This window comes from Clarias gariepinus, chromosome 7 (assembly GCF_024256425.1).
Source record: "Clarias gariepinus isolate MV-2021 ecotype Netherlands chromosome 7, CGAR_prim_01v2, whole genome shotgun sequence".
Taxonomy (NCBI): Eukaryota; Metazoa; Chordata; class Actinopteri; order Siluriformes; family Clariidae; genus Clarias; species Clarias gariepinus.
The window spans coordinates 34,051,370-34,070,705 of NC_071106.1; the positions used below are offsets into that span (position 1 = coordinate 34,051,370).

Genomic DNA, 19,336 nt, shown 5'->3' on the forward strand with positions numbered 1-19,336 from the left:
TGTAGGACACGGTGTTGCTAATTGTTCTTGCTAATTCAGCACTGAGAGCATGATTTTGGTACAAAATAGAAAAAAAAAATCATCAAATTTGACATCTTTAAAACTTATCACATTGAAAACAAATCACATGCTAGAATCCTTTTCCGGAGGTTCAAATGAGTCGTGGTATCACGATCGGTTCACTAGTGTTAACAAAACAGCAGTTTATATGTCGTCTCGGAGTTCAGAAACGTCCACAAATGGTTTGCGTGAGATTTTATTACAGTATGCATGAGACCAAACAATCAAAGTGTGGGTGCAGGGGCAAAGCTCAGGGTTTTAAGTCCATATGAACAGTAAATGTCAGCAGAAAGGGATAAGGGTGCGCATTAGAGCTGCTGGAAAACATATTATTTACAGATTAGTCTGCTTTGTGTGGTCAGTATGGTCTCCATAATCCACTGAGCTGAAGGTACGACTCTGCGCAAATTAAAAGACTTGAGATTTGACACCCCACATCAGTGGGAAAGTGAGCGCTTTCTTTTTTTTTTTTTTTAAAGCCTCTAAAGTCATCCAGTCTTTGCTGGAGAGTGTTCCAGTAGCATTGTGTACAAGGAGCGGTTCACAAAGGCTTAACAGACACCGTATCAGTCATCGAACATTAGAAGACGCTGTTGTAAATGCAGATGATGGATGTTCAATCCCTCTGTAACAGGCATCTACAAGCAATCAACTTCCAGACAGGAGGCTAAAGTGTCCGGATGGCCACGGGGTACAGGAGGGACATGTGCTCGGCTCCTTTGATTGGCAGCTTGCGGCTGGAGTAGAAGTTGATGATCTCCGGCACGCTGTCGAACAGGCAGCTGTTCTGGCCCAGGATGTACTTGTTGTCTTTGGTTCGCGACAGCTTCATATGCATGAAACCCTGGCTGCTCCTGGAGGGAACATAAAAAATGCACAATGACACAAAAGGAAGGAGGGAAGAGAAGGCACATTGAAAAAGGTTAAGAGGCAATAAAGAATAGCCGGTGATTAGATCTTGGCAGATAGACATGCTTGAGGAATTGCAGCTTATTTGCAAACAGGTTGCATATTGTGAAAGGTAGATTTAATTTAAAACGTTAAGGCAAAAAGACTTCTCTTGGCTGCTAAATGTAAAATACTAATTACAACCTCATCTAGTGCATACTCATGAGGAAGAAAGAGCTGCATACTGATTTGATTCTTTGGCTGCTTGTGAATTAAAAATAGTCCAAAAGGGAAAATACAGAATACAGAATATTACAGAACAAGGACTTTTATTGTAGCACTGATTATTTGGAAAAAACTATAATACTACAATAATTTTTTTTTCTCTGAGAAACAAAAAACTGTTTACCAAAAATTCACTTTTAAAGCGAGCCACATTCCTAAATTTGATCCATCATTCACTACAATTATCACATCGTAGGAGATCTTATGGAGACTCTCGGGAAAATAATTGTGGCTAACTAAACAAATGTGAAACGTAGTTATCAATTCTGGTTATTTAAAGTTGAATAAAAGCAGATTGCTTCATAGGTGTTTCGGGCATCTTTATAAAGTATCTTCCATCCATCCATTCATTCATCCAAGCACAGAGGAAACCTGCAAACTCCATGCACATGGACCCCGGCCCTGAACCCGGGCTCTGGAGTTGCAAGGCGACTTTGCTAACCACTAAGCCGCCATAATCTATCATAGAAATCCATAAATATGCCTTATTTCTTGTTTATTGCTGATGTGTCCAATTTTGAGCTCTTACTACTGGAGCAAACCCATTCAAATGCCTAAATCCAATCATGTGCGCATCATGTAAACCACTAAATAATATTCTCTATTAATTATCACACTGCGGGACATTTATTACAGGAGTCTGGGTGCAAATTTCATAGCTTAGACACACACAGATATACAAAACATGGGAATCCAGGGCACTGTTGATGAGAAATCCTCGCAGTTCTTGACAAAGCTTCAAAAATGTAGATCTAATTTCAAGGTGCCATAGGTTTCCACAATTCAGTGTAAGTTTGGTAAGCTTTGCCACAAAATCATAGGTGCTATTTCGAAGTTAATCGTAAGTTTATTGTGAGAATGTAAGAATCGTGAGATCGAATGAACAAGAATCACATAAAACATTTTTGGCAAAAATAAAAAAACCAAGACAATTTGTTGCTTTCTCATGAATGATGGGACGGTGGGAAATAAGCTTAAGGGCAATGGTTGCGTTTAACATGTTTTTCTAAAACAATACAGTATATACACTACCGTTCAAAAGTTTGGGGTCACTTTCTAACTCCATGATCGTTCCTGATTTTTATTTCTTTCTACATTGTAAAGGAATGCTGAAGGCGTCCAAAAATGCATTAATCTTCTTTAAACAGTTGATATTGAGATGTTTTTGCTACTTCTGCTCTGTAAAGACTTCATAACGCCTCTAATCTGAGGGGCTGTTAATTGGTCATTTTTCAGCCTGATAACTCTAAATGAACTTCTCGTCTGCGGCAGAGGTAGGTTTTGGTCTCGCCCTCCTGGGATGGTCTTCATGAGAGCCAGTTTCATTATGGTGCTTGACGGATTTTGCAAATGCACTTGACAATACTGTTCTTGCAAGAACTATTACAGAAAGGCTGACCTCTGTGTCTTAAAATAACAACTAACTGTTGTTTCTCTTGTTGTTACGTAATTACCTAATTCCATATGTGTTATTTTATAGTTTTGAAATCCCCAGTATAATGTAGAAAATAAATCACTAAACAAAAACAAAGAAACTTGTGACCCCAAACTTTTAAACGGTAGTGTAGATTAAACCTTCAGTTAAAACATGTAAAAACATATATATGTTTTCATTTAATGAAAGTTAGATGTAATATCAGCTTTAAGACTTGTCCATATCATCAGTATTGTATTTGCATTATCTAATCACAAATTTTAAATCCTTAATGACAAAATCAAGCAACCGTCATTAGACCCCAATTATAATGACATTTTAACTAAACTGACCTTCTTTCTTTTCTATTTTCTCAACACACTTGCTATTTGACTTCTTTTTTAAAAACGTTGTCTAAAACCTTTAGCTCAGGTTAAGGAGGTGAAGCAACACTGGGAAAATGTGCGACTTGATGAGGAAATTGAGTCCATCCCAAACCCCCTAATAACCTGAACTCTTGTGAATAAAACACAAATATCACAGAATAACATGGTACAGAATGCTTTGGCTGCTGAATTATACTGATTTGGTCCTTCATTGTAGTTCTCCATCCATAAGGCAGATATGATTACGGTGTTGTGTGGTCCCTGGGAATGCGCAGTAGGTTTTAAGTGAATGAAAAATGTGACTGAGGGAAAGCCATTTGCTGGCTGGGGCTAACGCTGCGAGCGAGGCGTTCATGACACCGGCACTTGATCACCGAGATAGCAGAAAAACACCAGCAGTAAGAAAAGGTCCAGAGCAGTCTATTTATCAGTGTGCGGCTTTAAAAAGGAAGAAAAAAGTCTAACAGCATATACTGAACATAGCTATTGCGAGAAGGAGCTGACGGATGAAGGGATTTTAACCTTTATCCACCAGACACGGAGAAACAGTAAACAGCACTTATTTATGCATGTGCGTGCGTCTGAGACAAAGACAGCAACACTACTCCAATCCCCTCATGCACTATTAATATTGAATTAGGGGTCAGTGCGTCCCTGACGTATTTCCTAATTACATTTGCAAAAAAAAAAAAAAAAAAGGTTGCAGGGTCTCAGAAGTAAAGCTGGGTGACACCTAGAAAAAGGCAGTGCTGCTTGGAGGGAACACTACATACTGTACAGTGCGTCGTGCTTGTTAAATATAGCAAGGCCTTAATTACATGCATGCTCCTAAGAATAAGGTGCTTTACAGAAATGTCATTTCTAAAAACACTGCCATTGAAACCTTGGCGTTCTACAGCAGGGTTTGGATGCCCTTTAAAATCTAAAAGTGACCAGTGTTTTTATTGCATCAGTTAGTAAGAATTTGCTTCGTTATGTTAGAAATCATTTCTCTATTCCTACTTTCTATCTTAATATGTATTTGTGAATGGATGAATACCAGCGACTCTGGAATGAGACAAGTTATCAATACAAACATCGCAACTTCTTATAGGCAGAATTTTACAACAGAGTCTACATGGTGGAAACTTGTTATGGGATGTTACTCAATAAGGACCTTTACATAGTCCCAAATATTCCAGATGTTACCACCTTATTTTGAACACCCTAATGGAACTGAGAGGTAGACCGTTAGACCTTTTGGTAATCCTTTATCCATCACCGTAATCCATCTGGGCATGTTTTTGTGCCATGCGGTCATAACATTAATAATTGAGCACGGATTGACTCGCCATTTCATACATAGTAAAGCATCTAACCAATCACAGACGAGACTGAATTCTTCTAACCAATCATAATGTAGAAAGCAGGATTTATTAAATTTTATGGCAAGCCTAGCCTAACCTCGAAATTGGAAAAAAAAATTGCTTTTTTTTTGCTTCTTTTACTGTTATACTTCTATCTAATTAAACACTTCACAGCGGACAGAACCAGTTTGCACATGTCATTAGCACAAGTTATATTCTGATTAAATGTTTTGGGCATGCAAACGCACATCTTAATTACTTCAGTGTCTACGTTAAACAGTTAATTTAGAATCTCTAATCAGAATTGGATTGAAGAAATATTTTCCATGTAAATGGAGCTAATCAGCGTTGTCATTCGTCATTAAAAGAATAATCTTTGTGTATTTAAGAAAACCATGGCCAAGAATTTCTACATATTTACTTGTACTGAAAAAACATCAAAATGAAAGGCTGATGTTGAATTGCACAAATGAATGTTTAAAGTGCTTTACTATGTAATGCAACCTGAAAACAGGTTGCATTACAACTGATATGTATAAGTATGAGACAGTCGTGATAAAATCTAAACAAACTGGTTATGTACTTTTTGACCTCTGAACCCCAAGGTGTTTTTAAAATCAAGTTACGTGGTTTAAATATTTTTTAAAAATCGAACAATTCTGTGGTCCATTTTAATGTCTGTCCTAATGCAAAAAAAGATACAGAGGTTAACCTTATTGTAAATTTAACAACTGGCACCCTGCTGCTGCTGATTATGTTCCTACAACAATATCGTAATAAAGGTTTATCTCAAAATAATAAGCATATATATTCAAACTTTCAATTGGTAATGGATTCAGATAATTTTAGCACTTTATTTTGTTCCATATTAAAAAAAAAACCCACCAAAAACCCCCACTGCTGAACACTGAAATGTGAACCACAGCACAATACCTCATCATAATGCATGGCACGGCACATGCTGATGGCTTCGAGGTGACATAAATATTTCAGCAGCCTCAGATATGAAGCATTTACACCTAAAGGTCCCTGTTCATGTAATACCTCTTTGTCTGGGGTCCTGCTCCTGCTTGAGTCTGCTGAGAGCATCTATATGATCTGCTATTACAGTACTCTGAAGTCAGACCTTCCATGAAATATAAATAAACTCCTCCATCACCTCCACTCATTTATTCTGATCCCTCCCTCTGGTTCGCTTCATTAGCCGGCCATCATTAACCGTGGCTTCATCATCGTTAAAGGAAACGAGAGTCCATTCCGGCAACCCCCAGCTCTCCATGAGGCTCTTAAACTTGTCCAGTGGAGGCAAAACTACTTTACGAGTAAATGCACTAGCGCTGATTAATCTCACCATCATGGCAGAAAGAGGAACATGGTCTTAAAAAGAGGCCGAGAAAAAAAAAAAACTCGCAATACTTCATTATGGAGCTTTTTCTTAGTGGCAGACTTGTATCTGATTATATCTAATCCCCTGAAGGCTGCGAGTGGCCGTGTGCCAGCTTATCTCATCGGAGAAGCGCAAACAAAGCTAAAACGCAATTTATCAGGACAGCTGAGATGGGAGATATGCCAGTGTTCTTGACGAAACTGGTGGCGTTATCATTGTGTCCTTAAATTGGGTTTGGTTATTTCTGACCTAGGATTCATTTCACATGTGGAATTTAGATAAAGGGTCACTGCAGTACATGGTGTTGACTCATATCTCGTGAAACAGATGACTTACAACTGCCATTGGCTATATGTTAGAAGTAAAACATCATCGGGCATTCTGGTATATAAAACTAATCAATAATCAGTTACCTCCGTAGAGCTGCGTGTGTTTTATTACTTTTATTATACCAGTGATTTGTCAAGAAAACTTAAAAAAACTTCTTATTACATTAACAACTGAACACATCGTAAATGTAATGTAAACTTTATAAAGTTTCCATTATACGACTAAATGTACAAGCTGTGATTTGCTGAAAATGAATCTGACCAATCAGATGTGCAAGAACTAGAGAAAGCACGGCGAACCACATATCCTCTCTATGTTTAGTATCTATGGCTATTTATTCTATGGCTAATTATATGGAAAATTACTTCTGTACCCATTTGAGCGCTAGGACTAGATGGTGAATGAATTGATGCTTGTGTCTGCTGAGGTTTTAACAGCATTTCCAAATTTATCTTAGCATGCACTTTAGAAAATCTTCCACCCGATGGCAATTAACTGGCCTACTGCTGAAATGCTAGCCTCCCTAGAACTCATCTTAGAAAACATGCAAGTTGTGCGGTGGACAGTATGAGATTGTGCACTGCCCTGCAACTTTTAGTGACCAAACCAGGCCATTCTCCATTAAAGGAAAGGGCCATTAAATGAGTTCCCAGAAGGCTAGCGTTTAGCAGTGACGTTTGCATGAAACAGGAAGTCCGACCATAGATCTGGCGTTACAACCTTCGACCTTGATAGTATAGAAGAATGATAGTATCTTGCCAGGGCCCTATGTTTTCCAGCGTCCTATATCACCAGGACCCTAGGTTCCCTAGTTCATTTTTGTGTTAACACACAATAAATCTCATATTCTGTTAGAGACATGGAAAGTTAAATATTTCCTGAATATTATCCAGTTTATTTAATTGCAAAAAAGCTTATGTGTTTTTTTGAGGTTTCTAGTAGAATTTCATTCTCAAATGAAATTTCAAGTGTCAAAATGTATAGGACCCTGGAAACACCGGCAACAAGGGAAGATGGGACCCTAGAACTGGGGAACATAGGGGTCTAAGAACATAGAACCCTTTGTCATATTCCCATTACTGTACTGTATGTGCCATATAAATCTGGGGACCATAAGGCTCTGGAAAGAAGAGACGACCCCAGTGCTTTATAAGCACTACTAAAACACTGTTTCTACTCTCATTGTCTGTGTTCCGTTTTCCTGCACAATCAAAAAGTCCCAGGTTTGATCTGAATGCCTCTCATAATTACAAATAGTTAAAAGGTTCAATATGCTGCTCTTAAAAATAGTAATTATTAGCAAATTTCTAATGAAGAATAAATTAAATTTGCAGTTATCGGGAAATAATAAACTTTTAAACACTAGCTCGTAACCTTCTTATCGAGTTGCATCACACCATCATTTTGTTGTTTATTTTTTTCCCCCACCTCTTTATGCTTTATTCCTTATATAACCAACCCGTACCCTTTGCAAAAGTGGAACATTATGATTGTCAGTCCCACTCCTGCCCATTTAAGTATTTGTTCTATAATATCAGATAGATAAAAACCTCTCCATAGAATACAAAAGAGCACCAGGCAGCAGGACATGCTGTTGTTCTGTATTGCATTACTCACTACATTTATGAGCAAGAAAATGGTGCACGCTGACAAACTGTCACTTACGAGTTGACCTGATAACTGTAGTTTTAAAAGAAAATGCACTGGGAGTCAAGAGCGGTGATGCCTTAAAAAAAAAAAAAAGACGACAGTAGAACCTCTTCCATATCCCTGCCTTATATAACGCACTTATTGAACTCTATTTGTATTCACACCATTTTTATGGTATTACAACGCTCAGGATCTTCACCTTAACGTCTAACTTACTTCAATAAATAAAGAGCTTTATAAAGCAAAGGACCGTATATCCGAACACGCAAGGAGATTATGTGATTAAAAGACTTTGTCTTGTGTGAATAAAACATCCCTTTCCTTAGTAGGGGATAAAACGGGACTCCGCGTGTGACACCGAAAGCCCTCATCTTAATGCACGGCACATGTTGACGTCTCGGAAGTGACATTAATATTTCAGCAGGCTGAGATATAACGCTTTTACACCTGAAGGTCCCATGTGCATGTACTGTGTATTCATGTAGAGCAAAGTGATGATACAGACGTACTGCAGATGAATTATGAAATAAATAAACTTCTCCATCACCTGCGTCCATTAATCCTCATCCCTCGACTGACTCGCTTCATTAGACGGCCACCATTAATCTGAGCTTTCATCATCATTACAGGAGATGAGAGCAAACTACAAGCTTACATAAAGCCAAAGTTTATTTCTTTTCACTTGTTTTTTTTTAACTCTCCTCCTCCTTCTTTTCATCTCTATGTTATGTCTGTACAGCCACTGTAAAGGTTACTAAGACATAACACGATAAGACAGGAGTAGAGTTTTATAAATAAACTTTGCCTCTTTCTGTCTATGTTTATTTTTCAAGCGCTCTCTCCCTGCTTATTTTCATCATTACGTTGCATCTCTACGCCCATAAGTAAGGGTAAATAAGACGTTAGACAAGGGTCAAACTCAGGACGGCATGTCTCCCTGATTGTGACACACTACTTTACGGTCGTCCCGGTCTTTCATTTCAGTCCAATAGAAATAGCATAGGTCATACCAAGTATTTAGCCTTAGACCATATATTGTGTGTTACTGTATATATGGTCCTAGGTTGTGTGTAGTTACGTGTTATATCATATCTGGCGAATGATATTGGTGTATAGATGTGTTTTCTGGCACATGACCACTACGAAATATTGATCCGGCTAAGAGCCTTCAAATTTTTAATAAGACATTTATTAACATTTATTTGACCTAAATAAACACATATTTAAAGGAATATATTTTTTTCATCATGATTTTTTTCTTATATCTATATCACATATGGTTTTACTGTATGTTAATACTGTAAGGATATACACAATATAATATTCATTCATCGTCTATACTGCTTTATCCTGTATACAGGGACGCGGTGGCCAGGAACCTATCCCAGGAGACTTAGAGCACAGGGCAGGGAAGACCCTTGACAATAATGTCAATTCCTCAAACACACACACAATGGGAACTTTGGGAACGCCATTTATCCTAATCTGGATGTCTTTGTACTGTGAGAGGAAACCAGAGTACCTGGAGAAACCTCAACTATTACTATTACAGCCTTTCTGTAATAGTTCTTGCAAGAACAGTATTGTCAAGTGCATTTGCTAAATCCGTCAAGCACCATAATGAAACTGGCTCTCATGAAGGCCATCCCAGGAGGGCGAGACCAAAACCTACCTCCGCCGCAGACCAGAAGTTCATTTAGAGTTATCAGCCAGAAAAATGACCAATTAACAGCACCTCAGATTAGAGGCGTTATGAAGTCTGTACAGAGCAGAAGTAGCAGACACATCTCAATATCAACTGTTCAAAGGAGATTAATGCATTTTTTGGACGCCTTCAGCATTCCTTTACAATGTAGAAAGAAATAAAAATCAGAAACGATCATGGAGTTAGAAAGTGACCCCAAACTTTTGAACGGTAGTGTATGTTTTACAGTTTTTTTCCTCCTTTTTAAGAGCAATGGTCTGTAAATATAAAACATATTTTTGTACACTGTGTGTAATGAGTCGCTCTGGATCAGGCCAAAAGCCTAAATGTAATGTATACATTTTGTTCTTATATTATATTAAACAACTGCCCTTTAGATGATACAAGCATTTTTTTCTTTTCTCAATGCAAAAGAAAGAAAGTAATCTAAATTATCACCCATGGAAATTTCATATTCACTTTTTCTTGTATTCTTCATTCCTTCCCTCCCTCCATGCATCCATACATCCATCTTTCTTGCCTTTCTTTTTTAGATTATTGATGGCATTAGCATTCATCAACAAGAGTTCCACCAACACCAATATAAAACCTTGTCAGAATTTCAGAATAAGAAGACAACTCAAACATGAAACTCAATAAACACTTTGACCTGCATTCTCATTGTTAAGGTAGGCATCTCTCCCCCAAACCCCCACCATGTCTGCCCAGTGACTGAATTAAAGGTGACTCTCTTAAAGGTGACCATGTCTGTTTTAGGTCACAGTAAAAGGTCTAAACTACCCAGGGGGCCGTCAGCTTCCTGCACAAGAGACAGCGCCCAGTGCGAGTGGGTGTGGCGAGAGTCATGTCAGCATAAAATATAAAATTGGCAAAGGAACAATTAAGATTCATTAAAAGCTGTGCGAAAGATGGTGAAACATTTTCATAAGGAAAAAAAAATCAAAGGTGCGGAAAACTATGGAGCGAGGTAGAACATCAAACAATTACAGCTGAACTGTTAAAAAACTATTTCGGCAAAATGAGGTCTAACATCTTTAGTAGATCAGCCAAGACACGTTGGGCTTTGCTTTAAAGTTACAAGGCTAATGTTTCTGACAATTGAAGCAAGTTTACAGCCTGCAGTTTCGCATTGTGCAAAATATTTTAATAATCATGGACCATCACACTGTATACCTCAAACTTTTCTTACACTGTCTGACACATTCTAAGCTATAAAACATTTAAGGCAACTGCCATCCACATGAACCTGACTGTTGGAGCAAAAAGTGCAGAATATCTGAGACAGACACTGCTGAGTGTGAAAGGACAGAGTACAGTGCAGGGTTTCTGGATTGCTGCTCTTACTTGAGAGAGAGGGAGAAGTCGTTCTTGCTGGTCTCGCTGTTTCTCACTAGGTAACTGGCCTCTTTACACAACCTCAGCAATGATTCAGCGTCCGTTCGACTGATTGCTCCGTGATACCAGCTGGGAGATGAGTAGGAAAAAGTAAAAGAGAGAGAGAACGAGAGTGGGAGAGAAGGAGAGAGAGAGAGAGAGAGAGAGAGAGAGAGAGAGAGAATGAAGGTAAGAATGTATCCATAAAAATACATTTATAATAAAACATGTAATAAACTATTGTTATTATACACATAATTATAAAAAATACACCTGATTATATAAAAAAAAGTATGAGAATATACAAAATATATGTATATATGATGCATCAAATGCAAGTACAGTATTGTCTTTAATACTTTAAAATAAGCCAAAATGTTTTATGTTGTCATGGTATATGGTGTTTTCGAAAAGAAAATGAACAGAATTTTTCAATTTAACTTAATTCATATGGCATAAGGCACTCTTTAGAAATTCAGATTTAAACCTGAAGGAGCAAGCTTAAGGCAATTATTTTAGGAAATAACATTGGGAGGAAACCCTATGAGGAGCCTGTCCTACTGTGAAGTGTGGGAAGTGTACTGTGACATTATCAGTTGAGAGAGTAACCACACTACCAGTTCTCCTCTTTGTGCCCTTTAAGGTGCTGTCAGGAACACTAAGAGAAGGAATGGTGGTCAAAACAAGTCCTTCTCCTTGTGGGTCACTTAGAGTGTGATAAAGTAATACATGTAAACGCTAATAATCTTGGAGACCTTCAGTCATCAATCTGATGTGTTTAACGATGAGTTTCACGCTTCATAATGAAGCACATCAGATGAGTGTCAAAACGGATTACAACACAAATCCATGTCGTAATTCCCTGGGTAAGCTTTAGGGAACGTTTTCAGGAACGTGACATGTTTTATGACTTGGTATTTCTACCGAAATTAGTTTTTTTTTAAATATATCTTCAGCAAAGAAGCAACGACTACAACTTTACAACTGTAACAATTCAAATCTTTCCCGTACGAGTTCTAGTTATAAGTTACAGTACAGGTTTCTGACCTAAATAGTTTCTAAACTATTCTAGACACACAGTTCACACACTAAGTACGACACAGTTCCTGGGCTATAATAATGATTATGTAAGATAACATAACTATGCATCAAATATACTGGTGTAATAATCTGACAATTTAAGAAAGATGCATTAATTTTAAATTATAAATATCTTATGACTACATAAATAAAAGAAAGGCTTTGTCTGTACGTTGGTAAGAAATCGCTCTTTCAATGATATCTTTATGTTTCATACACTGGAGCAGCCAAAACCAGTCAAAATTTGTCTGTCCAGCCAGATTTTGTCACAGTATAATGCAGTATGAGGCTAGACAGAATTTATTGTAACTTTGCCAATCCTTCGGGATTAAACCTGCTTTATAAATTAAATCAAAATGTTAAGTAGAAGAGAAGTTAAGGGTAGTTATGTGGATTATAAACCACAAGTTTTGACAGCGTACTGCGCATGCGCCAGAATCTGGGCACGTCTTAAATCGACGGCTGAACAGAATTTAATGAAAATTTTGCAGTACTTACTAAATTTCTGCTGAACGTTTACCTGCAAATGTTATAAACAGTTATGTGCCGGATTTACTTTACAAATTAGCTACTAATAAGCTTCTTGGTAAAGTGCTCGCCCTATTATACGGAGATAGCGAGTTCAATTCACGGGTGATGCTGTAGCCTCCCGCAGCCGTAGGCCTGGACAGAGTTGATTGGCTGAGCTCTCTGAGCGGAGGGTGGGATGGGATTCACTTAGCGCTCTCACATCGATCGCGGCTCTACAGCCAATGATGAGCGTCTGTGATCTCAGGCAAGTGGAAGGAGCGGATAGCGCTGTTTGAAAGAGTCACGTGATTCGTAGGAAATATGTGAAATTTTTTAGGCCTCCCTGATTGAGTAGTAACCTTGATGTGGGAGTGTCTTTGGCTGACGATAAAAAAAAAGTAAAACAAGCAGAAACAAGATGTAAGATACGCAACCTAACGAAATTTTAGTTATTTGTAAAGAGTTCTGCCATACAGAAAGACATGCAAACATGTATATGGACTTCGACCTGATGCTATATATATTTTCATTATTTACTCCCATAATAGTAGAGTATAATAAAATTTTGCATCACTTCTGTAATATTTTCATAATGAATCCTATTTAAAAACTGAATCGTAGTCTCAGTGTAAATGCATTTTCTTTTAATATACGTTTCCAAAACACAGAGCCTCAATCTCGCACACACTCACAACTGGCTCTCCAGTGGCATGGTGGGGTCGATGCGCTCGCCCAGCATCGGCATACACTGCTCCACTGAACTCATCTTTACGTTGACTAGGCAGCCACTGGAGTGACGCTGGGGAGGCCTCGATTTCCCGTCTTTCGTCGGAGACATCCTGCCCTTCTCCGCCCCCTCGAATTGGACTGCAGAACAAACACAAACACATACGAGGTCATCGTGACAGCACAGATGCCAACATCTGTCTCACTCAGTAGAAGCTTTGTACATGAACGATTTTTCTAAATTGTGGCTTTGTTGGATAATTTGCCAATAAACTGGTTATTTTGATTGAAGCACAGTTCTGAAAAGGTAGAAAATTAAGCATTGTACTTGTAATGTTCTGCACAGTAACTGCACCATGCGCAATTACATAAAAGGTAAATCATGTGGACCATAAATATCGAAGAAGCATCTCATTTATGTTGTTTAATCACATTTTATTGGTTCTGTGGTCATAAACAGAATGAACTGATTGAGATCACATAGTTTTTCCTGTATTTTTTTTCACTAGCCAGCTACACTCTAAGTGCTGATGTTGAAGTGTAGGGACAATCTAATAATTTTGATTCAAATATATTTTCTCACATTTCATACACATTTCTATAATTTTCTTTAAATCTCCTTTGCGACAATGACCATTGTTAAAAACGCTATACAAATAAAACTGAATCGAATTGTAATTGGAGAAGAAAAAAAAGTGTAAATCTGAAAAAAAGTGTTACAAATGTGTTATTTGAATTATTTTCAATCAAAATATCATGGAGGTATTTTACCCATTATGCTCATTAACATTACTGGTGGCAACGTCTTGTAGAGTGCCTTAAATAATTATATCAAATTCAATCTAAGAAAGTTATTATTGATGATTTTTATTCTACTGTCCAAACAGTGATTTTAGTTCCTATTTCCTCATCCATCCCAAAGTTAATTCCTGGCGGCAACACCACTGTAACATTTTTCACCCTAAGTGAAATGCACCAAGACATCAGCTCTGTTTCTTTAGTCATTTTATAAGGTTTGATCAGCACTGCCATGGTGTCTTTTCAACAAACTCTGATATGATGACACTACGAGAAATAGCAATGTTTGCAGGTGTAAACTGGGAGATAAATCTTCACAGGATCTGGGATACTATCCAAATAGGAATACACACAAATGCAGAGAAAATGATTCATTTCTTTTTCTCAGGTCATTGTCAGAATTCGTATGCAGCCAAGAACATTGAGTCAGATGTGCTTTTAGCCAAACAGAAAAAATATATATAAGGTAAGGATATGCATATACATAAATGCAATAAAGGTTATGAATACATTAGCATTAATATACCTAGAGTACATTAAAGAAGCAGTTTACAAGTCCACTCTGTATAATAAAACTCGAGTTGCCTTTTAAGAAAAAGAAGCACAGCTAAGCAGCTTCGGTCTGACTGCAGATAGCAATATTTCTGGCTTTTAGAAATGTAAAAAAAAAAGAATCTACATAAATAAAAGTAAGGTTTTGCCTGGACATGGGGCACGACTTGCTTTTTCAATGATATCTTTATGTTTCATATATTGGAGGACCCGAATCCAGTCTCCGAAAAATGTTCTGTCTGTCTGTCTAGACAGATTTTGTAACGCAAAACTATTTAATAAAACTTTCAATCAAACAAATCCTTAAGTATTTGCTTCATGTTAAAGCTGTGCCATACAGTAAATGAAATCAAAATGTTGCAGGTTTCGACAGCTTACTGCACTTGTGTAAGGCGTGTCTTAAACCGACCGCTGGACAGAAATAAAAGAAACTTTTGCAGTACTTAGACATCTGCCTGAAGTTTAACCTGAACCATAAGTCAAATCAAAATGCTGTGTAAAAGCGATGTTATGATTTGATAAACTTCTTTAAAATAAGCTACTTGCTCAACGTAAACAAACATTAGTACCAATAGATATTAATTATATATAGATTATAATATATAATAATATTATAATCTATATAATAATAATAATAATCTAATAATAATAATAATAATATATAATATAATATAATTACATTTTAATCTTTATCTGATCTACTTTTTCGATTTCTCATCTGTGATTCACTCTCTGATTACCGAACAAAGCATGTATTTGGCTGACGATGTAAGAAGTCTAAATTAGCGTGAACAAGACATATAATACTCAATGTACAAAATGTAATGTTATAGTTTATTTCTTTGGATTGATAAATTAGGCAGAGTGTTCTGCCGTTCAGAAACACAAGCAGACATGTACATGGACTTCAACCTGCAATACAGGTAATCCCCGACTTACAAACTTTTGAGTTTCTCAGATATTGGGTCAGATGATAGTAGAGTGGGGAAAGATGAGATTTTGTCAAGTGGATTGGTATACTTTATATTGTATATTTGTGTCAAAGGCATATAAGACTCATTTTGTCAGACTTAAGAACAAATCCGACTTACGAACAAGCTCCCATAATGAAACAAGTCGGAGACTAGCTGTAATTATATCAAGTCGAGTCAAGTCAAGTAGGCTTTTATTGTCATTTTCATCATATACAGTCCAGTACTCAGTGAAACGAAAAACGTTCCTCCTGGACCTGATTCTAACATTTTAACTATTTCTACAAACTTTTTAACCATCAATGACAGCTACTAAGGCTAGTGTAAAGAAATTAAACTGGCCCATTTCATTGCAATATAACAAATTGGACTATTCATTTATTCATTTGTCATTATTACGGATAAAGAAAACATTTACACTGCGATATGCAGCTTTTTTTTATTTTTAATTGTTGAAAATTAAACAATCTAGTTTTTTTTCAGTGTTTAATCACTAAAATAGTGTTGCTGTAGCTACACTGAAACAACATGCTGTATCTGGTCATTTGCTGTGTTGCCACTCCAGCAGGGGGCATCATACAGTAGAGAGGTACACCGATCTATTTCCACTCTTTCTCACTGGGCTATTAAAAAATGACACAGACAGCACTGGCATGGACTGTCACACTCTCTCTGTCTATCCATCACATAGAGAGAGAGAGAGAGAGAGACTCACACACATACACACACACATGTACACACAAACAGACTCAATGCCTTTCTGTTCCACAGTGCTTTGAAGAGCAGCAGCTTGATACAAAAGAAAAGAAATCAATCGGACACCTCTGTGTACACATGCCACAGAGAGAGAGAGAGAGAGAGAGAAACAAGGGCAGGAAAAAAATGTCGCTGTTTAATCATTGAGCATGCTCTTGCCAGTCGTCAAGGTTAAAAGCGTCCCACAGGCCCCAGGGATGTGTGTACAGCGAGCAGGTGTGTGATAGCGTGGCGTGGCGCTACCTGAGATAGATATGGGAACATAGTGTGGAAGAATAGCCACTAAACACACTTCTGCTTGTAAATGCTCTCTTATCTCCCATCCGGCATGAGAACTAATACCAGCTGTCCAACACTTGACGACTCCTAATACACAAACACACTCCCTCATTGTGCTTAGAAATTCCCAAAATCTTGATGTACAGGACTGTGCAAAAGCCTTGAGTCACCCCTCATTCCGAAATATTAAACTAAATTAAGTTACATAGATTCAATTAACTACAAAAATGAGTAAAAATGTTTTAGTGACAGGCTGCCTAAATATACAGTACTGTACAAAAGTCTTAGGCACCATATTATATGCTGTACCAATTTTGTTACATCATGTCTGCACAATTATGTACAAAATCATTCAGTATTTCCATAAATAAATAAAAATAAATAAATAAATAAATAAATAACATTACAGGAGAATATATGCATGGCTGTAAAGAATTGTATAGTACAAGACAGACCAGTTTTCAGAGGAAAACTAAAAACCTAATACCTGGGTTTTGCATAAAAATAGAAAGGAGCGAGTTTGCCAAAGTTACCAGAAGAACTCATATTCTCCAGCATGCTCAGTAAAACCTAACAACTGTTTTACTTATAGTTCTGTGCAAAAGTCCTGGGCACATCCAAAAATATGGCATAAGCAAAAGATGCTTTTAAAAACATTTCTGCATAAAAGAAACATTTATAAAGAGCAATAAAACACACAGTCAATATTTGCTTAAAATCAAGAGTGTTAGATTTGTGGAGTTTTACAAAATGGGGTCCATTGCACATTACTTTATGATTATTTAAAAGAGCAGTAAACAAAGTAATATATCATCAACTGTAGAAATTATACCGTATAAAATAAGACTAGACTTTTATTTTTCTGCGAGAAATACTAAGGTAGGGATTTGCAAAAAAAGCGAAATTAAAAGAACTCATGAGAAAACCTACGCTTCTTGCAGTCTCAATCCTGCCTCATGGGTCAGGGGTCAGGGGTCACAGGAAGTGCCTGCAGTCACAGATTAAAATGGCTGTCAGTACCCTGTCACTTTAATGCATACCATCTGCAGCCTTCAAAGAGTGGTTTTATTCACACGCTGCCCCGCGTCCCCATCACTTCCTTTCTCGTAGACTTTTCAGTGTGTCTCTGTGTGTGTGTCTGCGCACACTGATGTGTCATGTTTACCATAAAGTGCATTAGCAATACGTTTCCATGACTGTAATTATTTTAAACCGCTTCTCAGGCTCCATGAGGGACCGAATCGATGTTCAGCCTACAGTAGCACATCCTCACATAGTGTTCGCCTTCGCATCTCGCACCGAGCTCGCCGTATTGATCTGGCATTATCACGCAAAGGGTTCTGGGAAAAGGAGTTGTTCAAAGCAAACACTTTGACCCTGGTCTCGTGTGTGAATACAACAAAGCGGATTAATCATTTTAATGGCGCCAGCAGTTTATTCACAGCATGAGAGCGTGTACCTGCTTTTATTCCACAGGCCTTATTCAATTAATGAATCGGAGGGGTCAGACGGTGTGCTGCTTAATCGCTTGTCACTAATTTATGTCAATTTACAACACTCCCTTCTTTAACCCATGGCAGTTTTAAATTTCTTTTTTTTAAAAGTATTAAAGCATTACATGGTCAGATTGTTCACGAAGGTAAATGACACGTGTACATTTTTAATAGTCTTTAATGTGTCCGAGACAGCTGTATAAACGCCTGAAGCTGTGAGAACGACAGACGCTCCTGGTTTCGTTTAATCAGTGAAGTGCTTTTTTTTTTTCATAGTAGATGGTCAGTTGCCATGGAAACTTACTGGCAAACCTGTTTTCAGCATCTCAGTGCTGTCATAAATGTCAAGTCTCAACAGGAACACAATAGACATAATAGACCTCTTATGTGTATGCGAAAGAACAGGACAGGAGAAGAATGAGGAAAATAACTAGGTGAATTAAGGCTGCTGTCCATCTGTCACTGGATTATAACTTCATTTGCCGGGTTGCACAAATTTCTTCTTGCACTTTTTTTTTCTCTTATTGTAAAAACAAAAATTATAAAATAATCGAAATACATTTTTACTAAAACATTACCCCAGTTAGCCAACCATCACTGAGGATACGGATAATTTGCTTTCCTAAAAAAAGGGCATGCTCTATTTAAGCTACTAGCAGGTTAAAATAGACTATGTTGAAATATAAATTTGACTTACTACCAGGGGAGTTCAAGTCGAACTGGGTGAAATTTCTCATGAATGAAGGTGTAGAAATGGTTCTTTACAGAAGACTTCAAGCACAGCACGGTGATGAGACTTTTAGCTGCAGTAAAATATTAAAATATTGGAATGATGCAATCGTTTTAAGGAAGCCAGTACATCCATGAATGACGATCCCAGCCGAGGTGGCTCGGAGCCCATTCAGTGAGTGATAGCCTGATTCTTGAAAATCAATAGGTAACTTGCTGCCAACTTGTGAAAGAAAGACGTGGGAACTGTACACACGATCATTCACAAACACCATTTGAACATTACAGGACTTTATCCACATCCCTCAGACAGTCCTGACCTCATTCCAAGCGATTTCCACATGTTTGGGACATTTAAAGGAGTTCCAGGGAGGCTAGCGTTTACTGTACTCCGTGAAAAATCTTCTACCCTGGCGACATCTAAGCACTAGTGAAACGCTGGTGCATTAAGTGCATTACTGTAGTAGGGGATTAAATGGAGTTTTTACTCTCATAACTGTTCTGTTATTCTGCACAATGAAAAGTCCCAGTTTGATTTCAACACTTCTTGTACAAATCACATTTAACATAGTATTATACAATAATAATAATAATAATAATAATAATAATAATAAAGA

At 37.4% G+C, this 19,336-nt stretch overlaps 1 protein-coding gene across 3 annotated transcripts in view; it reads right to left on the reverse strand.

Annotated features, from left to right (window-relative positions):
- Positions 1–240: 240 nt before the first annotated feature.
- Positions 241–19,336, reverse strand: part of zgc:158464 (uncharacterized protein LOC791139 homolog) — a 150,382-nt gene continuing 131,286 nt past the window's right edge. For all 3 annotated transcript variants that reach the window (XM_053500468.1, XM_053500466.1, XM_053500467.1), the window contains 3 exons: positions 13,108–13,282; positions 10,796–10,915; positions 241–914 (listed from right to left, as the gene is read on the reverse strand). In XM_053500468.1, the coding sequence (XP_053356443.1) occupies positions 728–914; positions 10,796–10,915; positions 13,108–13,282 (482 nt within the window). In that variant the 3' untranslated portion in view covers positions 241–727. The remainder of the gene's footprint in view (positions 915–10,795; positions 10,916–13,107; positions 13,283–19,336) is intronic.